Here is a 17,595-nt window from a genome sequence, read left to right on the forward strand (position 1 = left end):
ACCTTTCACAGATCTCCAAAAAAGAAAAATGGAAATGAAAGAGTCCTAAAATGGTGCTGAAAAAGTCAAAGAACAGAAAGTGTGGAGATGGATGTGGAAATGTGGAATTAGTTTCCAAGCTTAGTAGTTAAGATAGAGGTTGGAAACACAGATAGGGAAGAGATTGAGTAGGGTGTGAAAATATGACTACACATTGAAGATAAGTGCACCATTGACTTGTTGTGCCAGTGCCTGTATCTGTATTTGCATGAAGCCCAGAGTTTGAATAGCAATCTAAAGATCTTCATGTACTTTCATCCAGTTGTTTGGAGAGAGAAGCTGGAATGTAACTTTGATTAATGAAACACATAGTTCTCAATGCAAAAGATTGTTATAGAATTCACACAAGACTTCATAAGGTGTAAACTTAACCGAATGTTTAATGTACAAAACTGTAACACTAACCTGGCGTTAAATACAGATGAGAACATGTCACATTGTGGTCAAAGGGAACAAAATGTGAAACAGATAATGGGATTCTTCAAAGAAAACTCGAACTGTGTTATCAAACAGTTGTTGAATAGTAAGTACTTTTAGATCACAACAAGTTGTATACTTTTATATGTCAAAAATGTGAAAAATAATTGAAAATGTAATTCCATCCAGACCTATAAACTGAGTGGTTAGTTCAACAAAATTACCAAAGTTTTTTTAAACAGATAATTGTGATTATATAGGAGCCCGAGGACAGGGTCAGAGTCCATTTACAAAGCAACCTTATTTGATGGACATTTCCAATTCTCTGACAACCCACAATTAACTTTCTAAATCGTTTCTGGTATCACAGTATTCACAGTATTCAGAGGCATGAATAAAAAGTTACAGTAATATTTGTGATTTGGAGAGCAGGCAAATAATTTTTCATTCCCAAATAGATAGTTATTGTTTTGAATTCAAAATGTGTGTGTGTATGTGTATATGTATGCATATATATATGTGTGTGTGTATACATAAATATATATATATATATATATATATATATATATATATGTGTGTGTATGGGTATGTGTGCGTACTATATATAACGTCACCCATTCCTTTTCTCCAGAGATGCTGCCTGTCTTGCTGAGTTACTCCAGCATTTTGTGACTATCATGAAAGTACAAATGTATTGAAATGTATTGAAATACTTGACCAGAAAATGTCAGGGAAAAGTATAGATTATAATTCATTTACAAACATGTGAAATTTGTACCTCAGATTACTTATAGTTGAGAGCTGGCCTTCACATTCTGCTTTTCGGTCTCGGTGACTAAAACTCCAAATTACTGGAGGTAATTGCCAATGTTTATTCAGAAATAGAATGAAGGTGACATTTTATTGGCCTTGCCCCTCCTCTCCAAATTCCAGGCTTGAGTTCTGTGTGTGTTTGTGAAAAGAGATTAGTTTTCCTATCATGCCTTATCAGATTCCTCAGAAATCATTCGCATTGCTTTCAAAATAAAATCACCTTCCTTTTTCGAAAGAGGTTAATATATGGATACTGGGATCTAAATTGAAAAATAAACTTTTAATGACCAATTGCTCTTTATCATCACAATGGTACAATGAAATATGTGCTACATAATCCTGTAAACAGTTTGATTATAAGTAATGCAACTAATCTGATGTGTTATATGGTGACATAATATAAAAGCGATAGGTTCAACCATCTCAAATACATAGCACATAGGAAGAATATCTTTATTTACAGACACTCACTAAAGGGGAGGGAATTTCTACATTATTCAGCCAAGGGGTTTTTACAAAAATAAATAAAAGCAACATAATCAAGTCTATATAGAACAGGCACCAATGTTATACCTTACAATTTTTAATCATAAAAATAGCTAACTTTAATGAAAGTGCATCATCCAACCTGGAACATTGATGCGCAGTAGAAAACACACATTTAAAGCTCTATTTTGCAGCTGACCCTTTGGTCCAGTTCGTTTCGTGCTTCTCAGTTATAAAGCTTCCTATCCCAATTTTATAAACTGCCTTAAAACATGTTCTCACCCCCTCATTCACAAGAAGACATTGTGTAGATGTTTGTGGATGAAATGTTTATGAGCAACCACATGAGCATTTTGTTTTACAGATGCAGCACGCAAACAGGCCATTCGGCCCACCGAGTCAATGCCGACCATTGATCACCCTAGTTCTAGTTCTTTGTTATCTCACTTTCTTATCTTCTACCTAGAGACAATTTTACAGAGACCCATTAACCTATAAAACTGCCCATCTTTGGGATGTGGGAGGAAACCGGAGCACCCAGAGGAAATCCAAGTGGTCACAGGGAGAACGTACAAATTCCACACAGACAGCACCCAAGGTCTGGATAGAACGTGGGCCTCTGGCGCTGTGAGGCTGTTGCTTTACCAGTAGCATCATTGTGCCGCCCCTATTTGAATCAAGAAGACCCACGGTATTTGTGAGTTATTTCCAGAATTAAAATGGCTGAAATAGGAAACCAAGACCTGGAGCAGACTATTCCGATCCGCTAGCCTGTTCTGATAATGAAAACACAGCTTAAATTCATCGGGTTGTCTTTGCCCCATATGTTTTTAATACCCAGAGTTAGCAAAAACCCATTGATCCCATTATTAAAATGAATTAATTTTCTGTGGCAGACAGCTTCACACATCCAATTCACTTTGCATTACAATGTTTTCCCCAACTTTGCAAACAAGCATGAAAATTGGAGATATTCATAGTAAAGAAAGTTGGAAACAGTGGGACATAGACCAGCTGGAAACTCAGGCAGAGAGATGGCTGATGGAATTTAATTCAGACTTGACTAAGGTAACACACTTTGGGAGGTCAAATTCTGTTGGGACCTGGAGGATAAATGCAGGGGTCTTAGTATCATTGTTGTACAGAGAGACCTTGGAGTGCAAATCCATTGAGCACTTAAAGTGGTGATACAGGTGGATTGGGTAATGAAGAAGGCATTAGGTCTGCTTGCATTCATAGGCTGAGACATCGAGTGCAAGAGTTGGAATGTCCTGTGACATTTGCACAAGACATGTGCAAACCAGCATCTGCAGTTCCTTCCTGCACATAAAATCCTCTTCAGTGCTGCCTGAACAATGTCTATGCTGCAGCTGCACATTTCTATGATTCTATGATTTCATGATTCTTTACTCCTGGATCAGTTGGTTTTAACTTTTTTAATATTCTCTTGTCCCAGGCTCACCTACTAACAGAAAATAACTTCCAGAGCACTTCAATTCCTCTCCAAGTCCTAAATATCTTGCATTAATTAACATTGAACTATCTATTCCTGAACATGTAAGCGTTGTCGTTTACCATGTTAGAGTATAATAATGTTCTGGTGAATCTGGGTTGTGTTCCTTCAAGAGCCAATTTATTGTTCAGAATTTACATGGTGCTCAATAAACAGGGCTCTAAATGTCTACACTAAAAATGTCCTTCCATTAATATTGCAATCCTCTTGAATAAACATTGATATTCCATTCACGATTTGTGATTTTTTTTTTGTGCCAAACTACCGAGTCCTGAGCACAAATCTCACTTGCCTTCTATTGTCTGCAGTTTTATCGCCATGTAATTTATACTAGATGTGTACTCTTTTTTTAATCCAAAATATTTACCGGTGTGTAATTACATTTGCCCCACTTTTGGCAACTTGCTTAATCTATCAGTGTTTATTTTTGATAATAATATTCCCATCTACATGACTTACAAATGCATGTATCATTGGGAAAGGGGTATTTACCTTTCAGTCGTGTAATGGAAATGAATGAGATGCCAGTGTTAATATTTGAGTATAATTCCATTATCTCGCTATCCTCTGCTGTCTAAACAGTTTCCTCATCAACTTCATTAATCCTGGAAGCTCAATTTTGGTTTCGGGTTTTTAAATGCAGAACCTTGCTGAAAGCCTTCAGGCAGTCCATTAAAACAATCCCCATGGACATTAACTTAGTTACTTCAAATGTCTAACGTTCTCAGTCTCTTTGTCCTTAATTATAGACTCTGATAGTTCCCCCGCAATAGATGCTGAACTAATTTCCGCATTTCTCTCATTTAGTTCTCTTAAATAGTGGAGTCCCACGTGGAATTTTCCAATCTAGCTGCGTTATTACTGAAATGGGAGAACTTTGGAAGGTCATGACAAAACATTTGCAATTTCAAAACCCTCTTTCTTCAAAACCCTGGACATTTGTCAATCTTTCATGTAATTATCTTTTCTAATGCAGTTTTCTCGCTTGCGCTAACTTGATTAAACATTTCTGACTACTTGATTCATTCTCAGTTATCATGAAATATCTACATTATCCTCTTCCTTCACTGTAAAGAGAGGCACAAATATTTATTAAACAATGCCACCATTATATTTCTTTCATTTACCATATTATCCATTTTTTAAAGTGGCTATTATAAACCTTGCCAATTTGTGTCAGTATTTTATTTTTCTAGAATTTACCCTCCACATGAAAGCATTGTTACCATTAAATCTTTGAATTTTGTGCTGTACAGCAATATTTGTATCAATACCGTCAACAATGTTGTGAAAACTATTTATATATAAAGTAAGTGATAAATACTTCTTCAGACTGAAGAAGGATTCTGACCCAAAATGTCATCTGCCCATTTCCTTCACAAACACTGCCTGGCCCACTGACTCACTAAGTCCCTCCAGCATTCTGTGTTTTTGTAGCCACAATATTTGAGGTTGCCATGCAAAGAACATTAGATGGCAGTACAGTAAAAGCCAGCAAACTGAATATGCTGAACACGTATGGTAGTCTCAGCACTAAATATTCCTAAAACAGACTATCAATGTGCTTTTGTCATTTTGTGCTCCCATCTACACTGCTTATGTTGTCATTCTTTGAATCATTGAACATCTTGAATATTTGTCTTTTGCTTTATTACAATTTAGCGGAATTCTTTCATTGCATTGGATCAATGGAAGTTTCTATAATGTGACCTAGATTTAGAATTGCAGTGTCTTGTGGCAGAAGTCAATTATTCCCTGGAAGAAAAAGATAACAATGAAACATAATAATCCAATTGCACAACCTTGCTCTTTGGGACAATCTCACTCAATGCTTCATCTTTAGTCATGTGCAAACTGGCCATGAGAATATCTGTTGTCAGTCATGCCCAGATTTAACTCCTGCAAGTTAACCTAAGTCCTGAATGTGACTGAATGCGTAAGAACTAAACACAATCTGTGACTGATTCTCTTCCAAGAGTGTAGTACTGGTGACCAAAGGTGAAATTCTGGCCCTTAACAATGTTTTCCGGTCATGCATCACAACATCCCACACAATAGTTTTACCGTTCTACAGCAAATCTTAATTACTCACTGAGACACAAAATGGGGAAACTTGATGCTTGTGCAATAAATGACTTTTTGTTCAAAGTTAGTCTCAAGAGCTACGAACACTGATATTCAGCACATGTAATGCATTTTGCTTTTACAGATTATGTTATTTGGGATTGGCAAAATTCAATACTCTGCAGCAATCTAAAGGACTTTCAAACAAAATGACTGGCTTACATTTAACTTAAAATGTCACAAATGATTATTTTGAGTATATTCCTTGTGGAGCCTCCACGTAATACATGCAGTAAGAACAGTAATTCAGCTACCTTGTAAATTGAAACGTTTTTCTCAGTGATAGAGGGCCATGTAAAATACATCCACTCTGTCAATGAATCCCTCCTCAATTTATGTTTGGCAACATAGCATGATTATTCCCTAGTGCCTATTGAAATATTATTATTATGGTCCTAGTTATCAGACTTGGGATAATTTTATACTCTTTAAACACTTGCACCATTAAGTACCACCATTAAGAACCAGGGGCCACCCAGACTAAGAATAAAGGTGGGGCCATTTAAAACTGAGGTGAGAAGAAAATTTTCACCCAGAGAGTTGTGAATTTGTGGAATTCTCTGCCACAGATGGTAGTGGAGGCCAATTCACTGGATGAATTTAAAAGAGAGTTCGATAGAGCTCTGGGGGCTAGTGGAATCAAGGGATACGGGGAGAAGGCAGGCACAGGTTACTGATTGTGGATGATCAACCATGATCACAATGAATGGCGGTGCTGGTTCGAAGGGCCAAATGGCCTCCAACTGCACCTATTTTCTCTGTTAATATGTTTTATATTAGCACAGAAGATTTTTTTCTGAATCAAAAGGCATGTTAGCATGCAGGAGTGGTTTGACATGCTTGCCTTCATTGCTAGGGTCATTGAATAAAAGAGTTAGGAAATCACAATACAGATCTATAGGACTTTGGTTAGTCTGCATTTGCAAAATTGTGTGCAGTAATCATGTATTATCTTTCCGCTGACTGGATAGCACGCAACAAAAGCTTTTCACTGTACCTCGGTACATGTGACAATAAACTAAACTAGACTAAGTTCAGGTTGACCCACGCAGAACAGCTGTGGAGGGTTTGGAGAGGGTGCAGAGGAAGTATTTTTAATGGCATACTGTCTGGATTAGAGAGTTTCAGCTACAGGGAGAGGTTGGATACACTTGGATTGTTTTCTCTGGACTGTCGGAGGTTGAGGGAAGACTTGATAGAAAAATGAGCACAGGCATTGATGGGGTAGACAGTCAGAACCTTTTACCCAGAGTGGAAATGTCCAATACTAGAAGACTAGAAGGTGTGCGGGAGAATGTTTCTTGGAGATGTGCAGGGCAAGTTTTATTTTACAGAGTATGGTGGTGGTCTGGAACGCATTGCCAGGGGTGATGGTGGAGGCAGATATGACAGTGGCATTTAAGAGGCTTTCAGATAGGTACATGAACATGCAGGCTATAGAGGGATGTGGATCATGTACAGGGAGGTGAGATCAGTTTAACTAGCCATGATGTTGGGCACGAACATTGTGGGCCAAAGGGCCTGTTCCTGTGCTTTACTGTTCTATGTTCATTGCTCAATGTTCACAAAGCCTGCATCATTTAATAGGAATATTTGCACATTTGCCAGTTCAAAGTTAGGTTTCAGTGCATCTAAATGTAACATAAAGGCTGTCTGGCGATTTTATAGTAGGTACTAATTTGTTTCAATTAAAATTTCCAAGTTGTCTCTGGTGGATTCCAAATCCAATCATTCCTACAACCTTTGCCAAATCTAAATATTACACCATTAAAAAGATGTTTATGATTGGAATGGATGTGAGCCCACTTTCCTGGCAATATGCCATGTGTGTATGACGTGTGTATTGACGGCACGGTGGCGCAGCGGAAGAGTTGCTGCCTTACAGAGCTTGCAGCACCGGGGATCCCGGTTCGATCCTGACTACGGGTACTGTCTGTATGGAGTTTGTACGTTCTCCCCGTGACCGCGTGGGTGTTCTCCGAGATCGTCGGTTTCCTCCCACACTCCAAAGACGTACAGGTTTGTTGGTTAATTGGCTTGGTATAAGTGTAAATTGTCCCTAGTATGTGTAGGATAGTGTTAACGTGCGTGGACCACTGGTCGGTGCAGACTCGGTGGGCTGAAGGGCCTGTTTCCACGCTGTATCTCTAAACTGAACTAAAAATCTGGTCCTGTGCAAGACCCTCATCCAAATCACTATGGAAAATTGTAACAGTCTGAACTATTCCATTCTGATATCCCGGGTAATGTATATTTGAATACAGGTTAGTAGCATCATCTATATTAAAGCCCATTGCTCTAAATTTTGTTTTTATATGGTTTTTTTTTAACTCCTGATTAAATGAGCAAGATGCAGGTCTAGTAGAATTTGGTATGAAACCTCAAAAGTATATGAATAATTTAATATTCTTTCATAGTCTGCAATTAAGAATGTTATTTCATTAAGTCGTTTAACTCAGCAGGTGCAAAGTTTATTATTCCCTTTAATAAGCACAATTTATTCCGTTCCTCATAGATCCAATTTGTTCTGTGCTTCAGGTCTTGTGATACTATAAAACCGCCAGATAGAAATGTACAGATTTGTAAAAGTGCTGTTAACTTCTGATTACCTTCCTGGCTGCCTGCGAAGGATTCCATTTTCAAAGCAAATGGTTAAAGTCATGTGCTTCTGCCAACCTGTTCTCTGATCGCTACATCAGACAATAATACGCACAGGTAAATCCAGCTCTGTTTCATTACATTTGAAGGCACTGGACCTGTACTCGCTGGTGTTTAGAAGGATGGCAGGGGAGGGGGGGTCATGACTTCAACTTACCAAATAGTGAAAGGCCTGGATAGAGTGACTGTGGAGAGGATGTTTCCACTGGTGGGAGAGTCTAGGACCCGAGGCCACAGCCTCAGAATAAAAGGACGTGCCTTTGCAAAGGAGATGAGGAGGAATTTCTTTATTCAGAGGGTGGTGAATCTATGGAATTCATTTCCACAGAAGGCTGTGGAGGCCAAGTCAGTGGCAGCGATTGACAGACTCTTGATTAGCATGGGTGTCAGAGGTTATGGGGAGCAGGCTGGAGAATGGAGTTGAGAGGGAAAGTTAGATCAGCCGTGATTGAATGGCGGAGTGGACTTGATGGGCCAAATGGCCTAATTCTGCTCCGATCACTTATGAACTTGTGAACTTCACCTGACCTGAAAGATATTGAAAGTAGTTGCAGCCATTATTACTCAGGCTGTGTGGCTCAAGATAAAAGAAGGTGAAGTGGAATGTCTTTTTTTAATTTTGAAAAAAAGCAGTCAGTAAATATACCTCAGTAAATATAACATGGAGATTATGTATGTAAAAAGATAATCTAAAATGTACAGTTAAAAATATACTTCACATCACTGCACCAACAAAATATCCAAGTCATGTGATTAGAGCAATCTGCTTGCAATAGCCACAGCCTTACTTTTCAATATAAACCACCATGAACCGAACAATAGCTGTGAGTTCAGTGAGTTCAGTTAGAATAGAAGGATCCTCTGCTTGTTGTCAAAATTAACAGTAAATGTAATCATCAGTAGCCATTGATGAAAGAGACATTTCTGCAGGCTGGACCACACCTCGGTTCCAGGCAGTGGAAATAACAAGGTTGAAAGTTTCAGATTCTAACTGAATGCAGTGTGTGCCAACACAGCAGATAAGAGAGTTATGTTTACCGTATATGGCTGTAGTATTTACAATAGTTAAAAGTTAACTGTGGTCTTTGTAAGGAAGCAATAAATCTGAACTAAGATGATTTTGAATAAGGGAGCCTTGTGCATGGGGGAAGAGCACACTCTTAAAAGGTAGAAGAATATTTGATGAATTATCCAAGTGATTTGAGAATAATTTTAACTGGTGATTCACGTGGATTGGGGCAACTGCTCAAGAAAGAACTTTGAAATCAAAAGAATTCAAAACACAACAAAATGCCTCGAAGCGCCCATAATAAAAGGCATGCCCATTAGATTTCTTCAAAAAGTTTGCTTTTTGTGTGTGTCTATATTATACAGGGAAGTAATTTAGATAATCTTATTAGGCAGTTCGAAACTGCTTTGTGCATTTTCCACTTAGGACTCCATTATCAATGTAAGTTGATTTGCATCGATCTACTTCCTCGGGGGAATTCTCAATACCTATGTGAAAACTGTGGGATCGTGATTTTTGGTTTTAAAAACTTTGGTAATATTTAATGCATCACATTGTGCACTTGTGTTTGGAATATAAAACAGCTCTGAAGTTCACCAGCAGATGTTTTAAGCCAAATGCACAGCACACATTTGAAGCTTTTGGTTAGAATCATATCATGAATTTTGGACAATAAAAGTAGCTCATGATGGTGTAAATTACTGGTATTCCACACTGGACCTCGGTGGGCAAAGATGGCCCTTTGGACTTGCCAGAAATGTAATTAATCAGAAGCTGGGTTTTGTTTTTTTATGTATCCTACCATATCTATGTTTAAGCATTGTTTTTGTTTGTTTGTATTAATATGAATACACCATATTCATATTATTCAGCAAGTAACCCAGCATTCAGCAAGTAACCCAGGCCTCTTCTAAATTAAGGTGAGTCTCATTGTCTGTAACTCACTTTCACCTCCCTCACAGGCTGCTAACAGTGGGCTTTTCCTTTATCATCGTTGCATATCTTTTACTCATTTGTTCTGTACATCTCCCTACACCGTCTATACCTCTCGCTTCCCTTTCCCCTGACTCTCGGACTGAAGAAGGGTCTCGACCAGAAACGTCACCCGTTCCTTTTCTCCAGAGACGCAGTCTGACCCGCTGAGTTCCTCCAGCGTCTAGTGTCCATCTTCGGTTTGAACCAGCATCTGCGGTTCCTTCCTACACCCACTAAAACCGTGTGTTATGACAAGTAAGTAAAGCAGTGATCAATGTACTATGTTGATGTGGAGTCATTGGAATTATCAGTATTAACTTACTATTTCCTCCCGTGGTTGGGAACTGCACAAAGGCAACATCCTTGCCATAGACTCTGAATTAGAATAACCAAGTAACAAACCAGGCATTCCCTACCATCTTTCAAAGCAATGCCTGACCCTGAAACATTACCTCTGCTTTTTCCCCCCACCAATGGTTCCTGCCCCTTCTATTTGTGTTTTTGTTTACATTTCAGATTTCCAGCACCTGTTGCTTTTCTTTTTTGGGTTTCCGAGCTATCTGTATGCAATCGTCTCTTAAATAAAAATCTTTACCAAGGACCGGGATCTCAGGATGAAACGTCAGTAATAAGAATATGTGAAGACGCGTTATTTTATTGTAGGAGCCCCCTTCACAGTTAAAGTCACTATCGAAGAGGAAGCACGTTAAACTGTCTACGTGTGCGATTGTTGAGGGTGTCGGACTTAAAAGAGCATTCCAAAACCCATCCGGATTAATGCGTGTTTTTTTTTAAACGAGACCATGCCTGGATTACAGCAGTAGGCGTTTAACGTGAATATTCGCGGATGAAGTACAGGATAGCAAATCACTGACTCATAGAAAACACATTTACAAAGAGGTGTTCGATTGACTGACCTACAAACGTCTCCCGGTCAGGTGAAAAGCCGCTGCATGTATCCCACTAGCCGGAGCTTGGTCGTACCAGTGACACAGAGAGAATTCGGTCAAGGATCGGGTTTGAGTCTTGGGATCAAGTCGCCCAAAGAAGCAGGTGGCGGTCGTTTAAATATCTCACATTCACATTTTAACGAGGTTAGCTGAAGCAGACTTCAATGCAAAGCTCGGGTCTGGTGAAACGCATCCCAACTAACGTCGCTATACAGGACTGGGGCATTTTTGTTTACTTAAAATGGATCAGCTGAATACATAAGGCAGTTGAGGGGCGCACGAAGCATTTGGGCCGGAGTTGCAGGGAAAAGCGTTCAGTCCTCCTGCAGTAGACTGGGACTGGAGCTGCAGCCGGACTTGACCACTTGAAGCTTCAGTCGCTGTGTGTGTGTGTGTGTGTGTGTGTGTGTGTGATCCGCACACTTCACCCGTTGACACGTGGATTGATCGAATCGAGTGTGCGCTATCAGATTAAAATCGGATCAATTAATATCACAGGTTGCGCGGGGAACCCGTGAGAGCCGGTTAGATTATTATTTTTAAAAAGGGTATCTCCGGGAACTGAACTCTCTACGTGCGGTCAGATCAAGGATTAGGGTTGGAGATGGGACTCGCCGAGCAAGGCAGACCCGACCCCTGGAGGAGATGCAGAGGTTCGGGGTGGGGGGTGGGTGAGTCCTGTGGTGTGGGATGGCGATGTCTGGGGGGGGGGGGGGGGTGAGTCTGGAGTGGGTGATGTCTGAGGGGGGGGGGTGAGTCTGGAGTGGGAGGGTGATGTCTGGGGGGGGTGGGGGGGGAGTCTGGAGTGGGTGGGTGATGTCTGGGGGGGGGGGTGGGGTGAGTCTGGAGTGGGAGGGTGATGTCTGGGAGGGGTGGGGGTGTCTGGGGGGGTGAGTCTGGAGTGGGAGGGTGATGTCTGGGGGGAGGGGGTGATGTCTGGGGGGGGAGGGCGATGCTGGGGGTGGGGGTGAGGGTGAGTCCTGTGAGGGTGGGCGATGTCTGGCAGCAGGTGTGTGTCAGATGCTGGTCTGGAGATCGTCGCCGTTGAGGAGGGGGGGGTGAGTCTGGAGTGGGAGGGTGATGTCTGGGGGGGGGGTGATGTCTGGGGGGGTGGGTGATGTCTGGGGGGGGGTGATGTCTGGAGGGGGGGGGTGATGTCTGGGGGGGGGGGGGTGGGGGTGAGTCCTGTGTGGGTGGGTGATGTCTGGCAGCAGGTGTGTGTCAGATGCTGGTCTGGAGATCGTCGCCGTTGAGGAGGGGGGTGAGTCTGGAGTGGGAGGGTGATGTCTGGGGGGGGGGGTGATGTCTGGGGGGGGGTGATGTCTGGAGGGGGGGTGATGTCTGGGGGGTGGGGGTGAGTCCTGTGTGGGTGGGTGATATCTGGCAGCAGGTGTGTGTCAGATGCTGGTCTGGAGATCGTCGCCGTTGAGGAGGGGGGTGAGTATGGAGTGGGAGGGTGATGTCTGGGGGGGGGGGGGTGATGTCTGGGGGGGGGTGATGTCTGGGGGTGGGGTGATGTCTGGGGGGGGGGGGGCGATGTCTGGGGGGGGGAGGGTGAGTCCTGTGCGGGTGGGTGATGTCTGGCAGCAGGTGTGTGTCAGATGCTGGTCTGGAGATCGTCGCCGTTGAGGAGAGTCCTCTGTGTCTCGGTGACATCCTGTAGCCGGCCCTTGTCCTGCCGGCTGTCGCTGCGGTCAACCTCGTCCAAGCCGCTGACCTTCTTCAGACACAACACGTTCTGGAAGCTCTTCTTGAAGTTGTCGGACAGAAAGGCGTAGAGGATGGGGTTGGCGCAGCTGTTGGCGTACGACAGGATGACGATGATCTCGTAGAAGCCCTTGCTGGCCGGGGTGGGCCTCACCTTGACCGTCAGCGTGACGAAGTTGAAGATGTAGAATGGCAGCCAGCAGCAGACGAACACGGCCACCACGATGGAGACCATCTTGGTCACCTTCTTCTCCGACTTCTTGCGCTTGGACGAGCCCACGCGGATGCCCGAGGCCTTGACCTTGACGATGATCATGAGGTAGCAGAGACAGATGACGGAGAACGGCAGGAAGAAGCCCAAGACGAAGGTGTAGATGGCGAAGGCGGTGTACCAGAAGGTGTCTTGGCTGGGCAAGGCGATGGTACAGCTGCTTCTCCCGTCCGTGGTCTGGACCCCGGAGTAGATCATGATGGGCAAGATGACCAACAGCGAGATGAACCACACCGCCACGTTGACCATCTTGGCCACCATGGGCTTGCGCCAGCGCGAAGACTTGATGGGGTGAACCACGGCCAGGTAGCGGTCGATGCTCATGACGGTCAGGCAGAAGATGCTGGTGAACTGGTTGATGCCGTCCACGGTCATCAGGATCCTGCAGGGGACCTGGCCGAAGGGCCAGTGCGCCAGGGCCACCTGGATGGCGATGAAGGTCAGGCCCACCATGAAGAGCTCGTCGGCAATGGCCAAGTTGAGGATGTAGATGTTGGTGACCGTCTTCATCTTGGCGTAGCGCAGGATCACGTAGATGACCAAGGTGTTGCCGCTCAGCCCCACCAAACACACCACGAAGTAGATTAGAGGAAGCAGCACGCTGCCGCCCATGGTCATGCTGAGGTCGGGGGGCTTGGTGGCGTTGCAGGTCAGATTGGATCCAGTCTCGGTGGACGACGAGTTGCACCCTTGGAAGGCTGTTAAACCCCACTCGGCCGTCGGGGCCAACTTCAGCGAGGTCTCCAAAGCCATCGTGCGTTTCACCTCCCCCCGGAGAGCCGCCTCTTGCTAGGCTACTACTGACTGGCCATCACCACCTGAAGCACAAACAGCTTTAGTCGGCATCAGCCATTGCACAACCCGGGCGCTGCAGCCGCAGCCGCAGTCACCACTGCACGCATTTTGAACTTGCAAAGGAAAAGCACATTTTAAAACTTTATAAAGAAAAACAACAAAAACAAAAATGAACCCGAAGACACATTCGGTGTCCGGTACTATTTGTCCAACATTGTTTTTTTGCAGAGGGTTATTTTTTAGACGCGTTTCATTCAGTTTTACGCACCGATTTAATAGCGGTCAAATTCTCATTCCTCACCCCTTATTAAAGAAGGGGTCGCTGTGCAATTGACTCTTTTGTCGATTGTCCTCAGGCAGATGATTTAACGCACCGAGCCCGGCTTTAAACCCACACTGGCGACCGGCGAGCTTCCTGTTTGTTAAAAGAAAAAAAAAGAGATTTAAATCCGATTTTAAAAAATAATAATATATATAATAATAATAATCCAAATTTTTTGATCAGAATTCAATGCGAAGGCAAATTATAAACAAGCCCTCGCCGCGAGTTTGCAGGTTCCACGATTGTGAATCTCGTGTTGCAACCCGCAGCGGTGGGAGCTGGTGTCGAACCTGGGCTTTGTCCGCCAGGAATGACCGAGGGCGTCAGAAGCACCGGACATGTCCAAGCGCAGCGGTGAGAATGTGCCTCGGTGTCTCGTTGACCAAGTCCAGCGGCTCAGGTGGGCTCCAAACGTGAGGAGCGTGGAAATTCAAGTGCCGCTTGCTCCTGCCCGCTGCCTCGCCACGTATCTCTCGTGTAGGGTCTCTTAGAAACACAGGAAAAATAGGTGCAGGAGTAGGCCATTCGGCCCTTCGAGCCAGCACCGCCATTCAATGTGATCATGGCTGATCATCTAAAATCAGTTCCTGCCCTCTCCCCATATCCCCTGATTCCTTTAGCCCTTAAGAGCTTAAATCTAACTCTCTCTCTCTCTCTTGAAAACATCCAGTGAATTGGCCTCCACTGCCTTGGAGGTTGCACCTTGCAGGTTGGTGTGGCGAGAATCACCCACCTGTGGTGGTCTAGTCATGTTTTCCAGAGGGGATGGGAGAGGAGAGGAGAGGAGGGGAGGGGAGGGAGAGAGAACCAGCTAAAGAGGAAGGTGATCTGAAGAAGGGTCTCGACTCGAAACATCACCCATTCCTTCTCTCCAGAGATGCTGCCTGTCCCGCTGAGTTACTCCAGCATTTTGTGTCTATCTTCGGCGTAAACCAACGTTGGCAGTTCCTTCCTGCACAGATATATACTGGACGTACCCCCTCCCCTCCCCTCCCTGTGCGTGTCAGCCATGGGGCGCCACATTTAGACAACATACGCTTCTTAACATTGACCCTGACTGACATCGATGGAGATACTCGCAACTGGCACGTTGAACCGCAGTCTGCGCTCAAAGCACTTACCGTTCGGCACAAGAAGAAAAATGGACCAGGCTATTAAACAAAAGGTAAATCAACCGCCCACTTATTTTCACACAAAGGCGAGACCTCTTGCATTTCTTTTCTGGGCACCTTTCTGTTGTGTTGCCAAAGTGCTTTGGTTGTAGGGTTTAGCCAGTTTCAAGTGAGAGTTGCTGCCGGCGCCCTGCGATCGATGGCTTGTGGTGAGAGGGAGAGAGAGAGAGAGCGGCGGTCTTTGACTGTAGCGCGCACCCACACACACACGCACTTATGTGTGAGAGAGCTGTGCGCGCCGCGACCAACTCGTGTTAAATATCTCTGGCGTTCCCAACGTACTCCTCTACGTCAGGTTAGGAGAGAGGGAGGGAGGGAGGGAGGGAGGGGGGGTAGGGGTTGGGTAGGGGTTGGGTGGGTGGAGGGATAGGGGTTGGGTAGGGGTTGGGTGGGTGTTGGTTGGGTGGGTGGGTGGTATCGTTGTCACAGGGCGATTGCCAAACGCGCTGAGATTTTCAAACCCAGCCCGCTCTCTGATACTTTGGTTTGCTGTTCACCACACCAGAGGTGTAGGAAGCGGCTCCATGCGTTCCCATTTATAGACGGTCTATCTTTTCCCACGGTGTGCATTAGGGCAGGGGACTCCTGTCCCCAATCTAATTGGTTTTTGGACTCGATCCTCGCTCGCACCGAATATATATATATATAAGTCTGAAGAAGGGTCTCGACCCGAAACGTCACATATTCCTTCTCTCCTGACCTGCTGAGTTACTCCAGCAGTTTGTGGAATATATCTATATATATAAACACTTCAGGTAGCCCCGGCATTCTCCCTCTCTCCCTCTCTCCCTCTCTCCCTCTCTCCCTCTCTCCCTCTCTCCCTCTCTCCCTCTCTCCCTCTCTCCCTCTCTCCCTCCCCACCCAAATCGCACCAGCTTCTCGTTCTCACCCAACCAACAGATAACAATGGCCAGTTTCCTTTATCATCGTTACCTTTTTGAATATCTATTATTCATTGTTCTATATCTCTCTACATCGTCGTCTATATCTCTCGTTTCCCTTTATCCCTAACCAGTCTGAAGAAGGGTCTCGACCCGAAACGTCACCCGTTACTTCTCTCCAGAGATGCTGCCTGACCCGCTGAGTTACTCCAGCTTATTGTGTCTATCTTCGGTTCGAACCAGCATCTGCAGTTCCTTCCTACACCTAATGATATATAGAGTTACCAAAATCCACAACTATACGTGTCTAGTAACGGGGGAAGATGAATACAGGTGTTGACACCAATTGAATGCACGTATTACACACACGCCCTTGACACTGGGATGTAGAGCAGTATCTTTTAATTCTGTGTATGTGGGGGGGGGTGGTGGGGGGGGTTGGGGGAAACCTTTTTTCTAATCTCTTCCTCAACGGAGATGCGACCTTTACCGTGTCGTATCTCCGTTCGCGCTACGGCCTAACATGGTGGAGTCGGCGGCCTCCAGCTGGGATCGACCTCAAAGACTCCGGTCGCAGGGCCTGGACTTACCATCTCGGAGGCTTCGGCCGTGGGCCCTGCAGACCGCAACATCGGGAGATCGCAGGTCCTGGCTGGCGACCGGCTTTTGGGAGCTCCAGCCGTAGCAGCTTCGACCGCCCCGAAGCGCGAGGTACGATCAACCCGCCCGCAGGCCCTTCATCGCCCTGTGTGGCCTGGCCGCAGCACTTTACATCGCCCGGTGGGGGCTCAGGACTTTCATCGGCCTGCTCGGCTCGGCTCGGCCCTGGGACTTTCCATCGCCCGGTGGGGGCTTCAAAAAGTTGGGAGCCTCGATCACCTCGTGGCACCACGGGAGAAGAACGAGGAGGAGATAAGACTTTGCCTTCCATCACAGTGAGGGTGTGCCTAGAGCAATCACTGTGATGGCTGTTTTATGTAAAAAAAAATTTTTTTATCTGTGTGTCTTGTGCTTTTTAATGTCCACTGCCGGACCCTGACGTGAGAGGACGCTGGCGTTGAGTATTGGCCGCTTTTCCGTCAGGATAGTTTGTCTGTTTGTTTCTATGTTAATTGTTTTTGTAAAGCGCTTTGAGCATGCGATAAGGCGCTATATAAAATAAATGGATTATTATTATTATTATTATCTTTAAACCGCGCACAACGGGATCTTTAAACCGCGCACCACGGAATCTACTTCCTAACTGGGCGAGAAATGACAATTTGGAGGGACACGGAACTGCAGATGCTGGAATCGTGAGCAAAACACAAAGTGCTGGAGGAACTCCAATGCCAATTTAGAAATGCCTACGGTAAATGCGAGCTGGTGAGGTGGGTCCATCGCGTGGGCGGGTAAAAGGCACCCGAGTTAATACAAATTAAAGATAGACACAAAAAGCTGCAGCTACTCCGCGGGTCAGGCAG

The 17,595-nt window shown here is 44.6% G+C and overlaps 2 protein-coding genes across 4 annotated transcripts in view; one reads left to right on the plus strand and one right to left on the minus strand.

The window, feature by feature from the left end:
• Positions 1 to 12,534: 12,534 nt before the first annotated feature.
• Positions 12,535 to 16,964, minus strand: LOC144594592 (somatostatin receptor type 2-like). Of its 3 annotated transcripts, none has more exons than XM_078401335.1 (3): positions 16,723 to 16,964; positions 14,026 to 14,172; positions 12,535 to 13,780 (listed from the first exon to the last, which is right to left on the minus strand). In XM_078401335.1, the coding sequence occupies exon 3, from the start codon at positions 13,713 to 13,715 to the stop codon at positions 12,582 to 12,584; it is 1,134 nt and encodes a 377-aa protein (XP_078257461.1). In that variant the 5' UTR covers positions 13,716 to 13,780; positions 14,026 to 14,172; positions 16,723 to 16,964; the 3' UTR covers positions 12,535 to 12,581. The 3 variants fall into 3 exon arrangements, with proteins under 3 accessions (XP_078257461.1, XP_078257460.1, XP_078257459.1); XM_078401334.1 differs by lacking the exon at positions 16,723 to 16,964 and adding an exon at positions 15,201 to 15,424 and having other exon boundaries at positions 14,059 to 14,172; XM_078401333.1 differs by lacking the exon at positions 16,723 to 16,964 and adding an exon at positions 15,201 to 15,424.
• The window catches only part of slc39a11 (solute carrier family 39, member 11), a 588,303-nt gene continuing 585,860 nt past the window's right edge, over positions 15,153 to 17,595 (plus strand). Inside the window, exon 1 of the mRNA XM_078401340.1 lies at positions 15,153 to 15,244. Within this exon, the coding sequence (XP_078257466.1) occupies positions 15,221 to 15,244 (24 nt within the window). The 5' untranslated portion in view covers positions 15,153 to 15,220. The remainder of the gene's footprint in view (positions 15,245 to 17,595) is intronic.

This window comes from Rhinoraja longicauda, chromosome 6 (assembly GCF_053455715.1).
Source record: "Rhinoraja longicauda isolate Sanriku21f chromosome 6, sRhiLon1.1, whole genome shotgun sequence".
NCBI lineage: Eukaryota > Metazoa > Chordata > Chondrichthyes > Rajiformes > Arhynchobatidae > Rhinoraja > Rhinoraja longicauda.

What these genes read in the sequence shown, in the direction of transcription:
- LOC144594592 (XM_078401335.1), bottom strand. Translation starts at nt 13,715, where the DNA reads ATGGCTTTGGAGACCTCGCTGAAGTTGGCCCCGACGGCCGAGTGGGGT.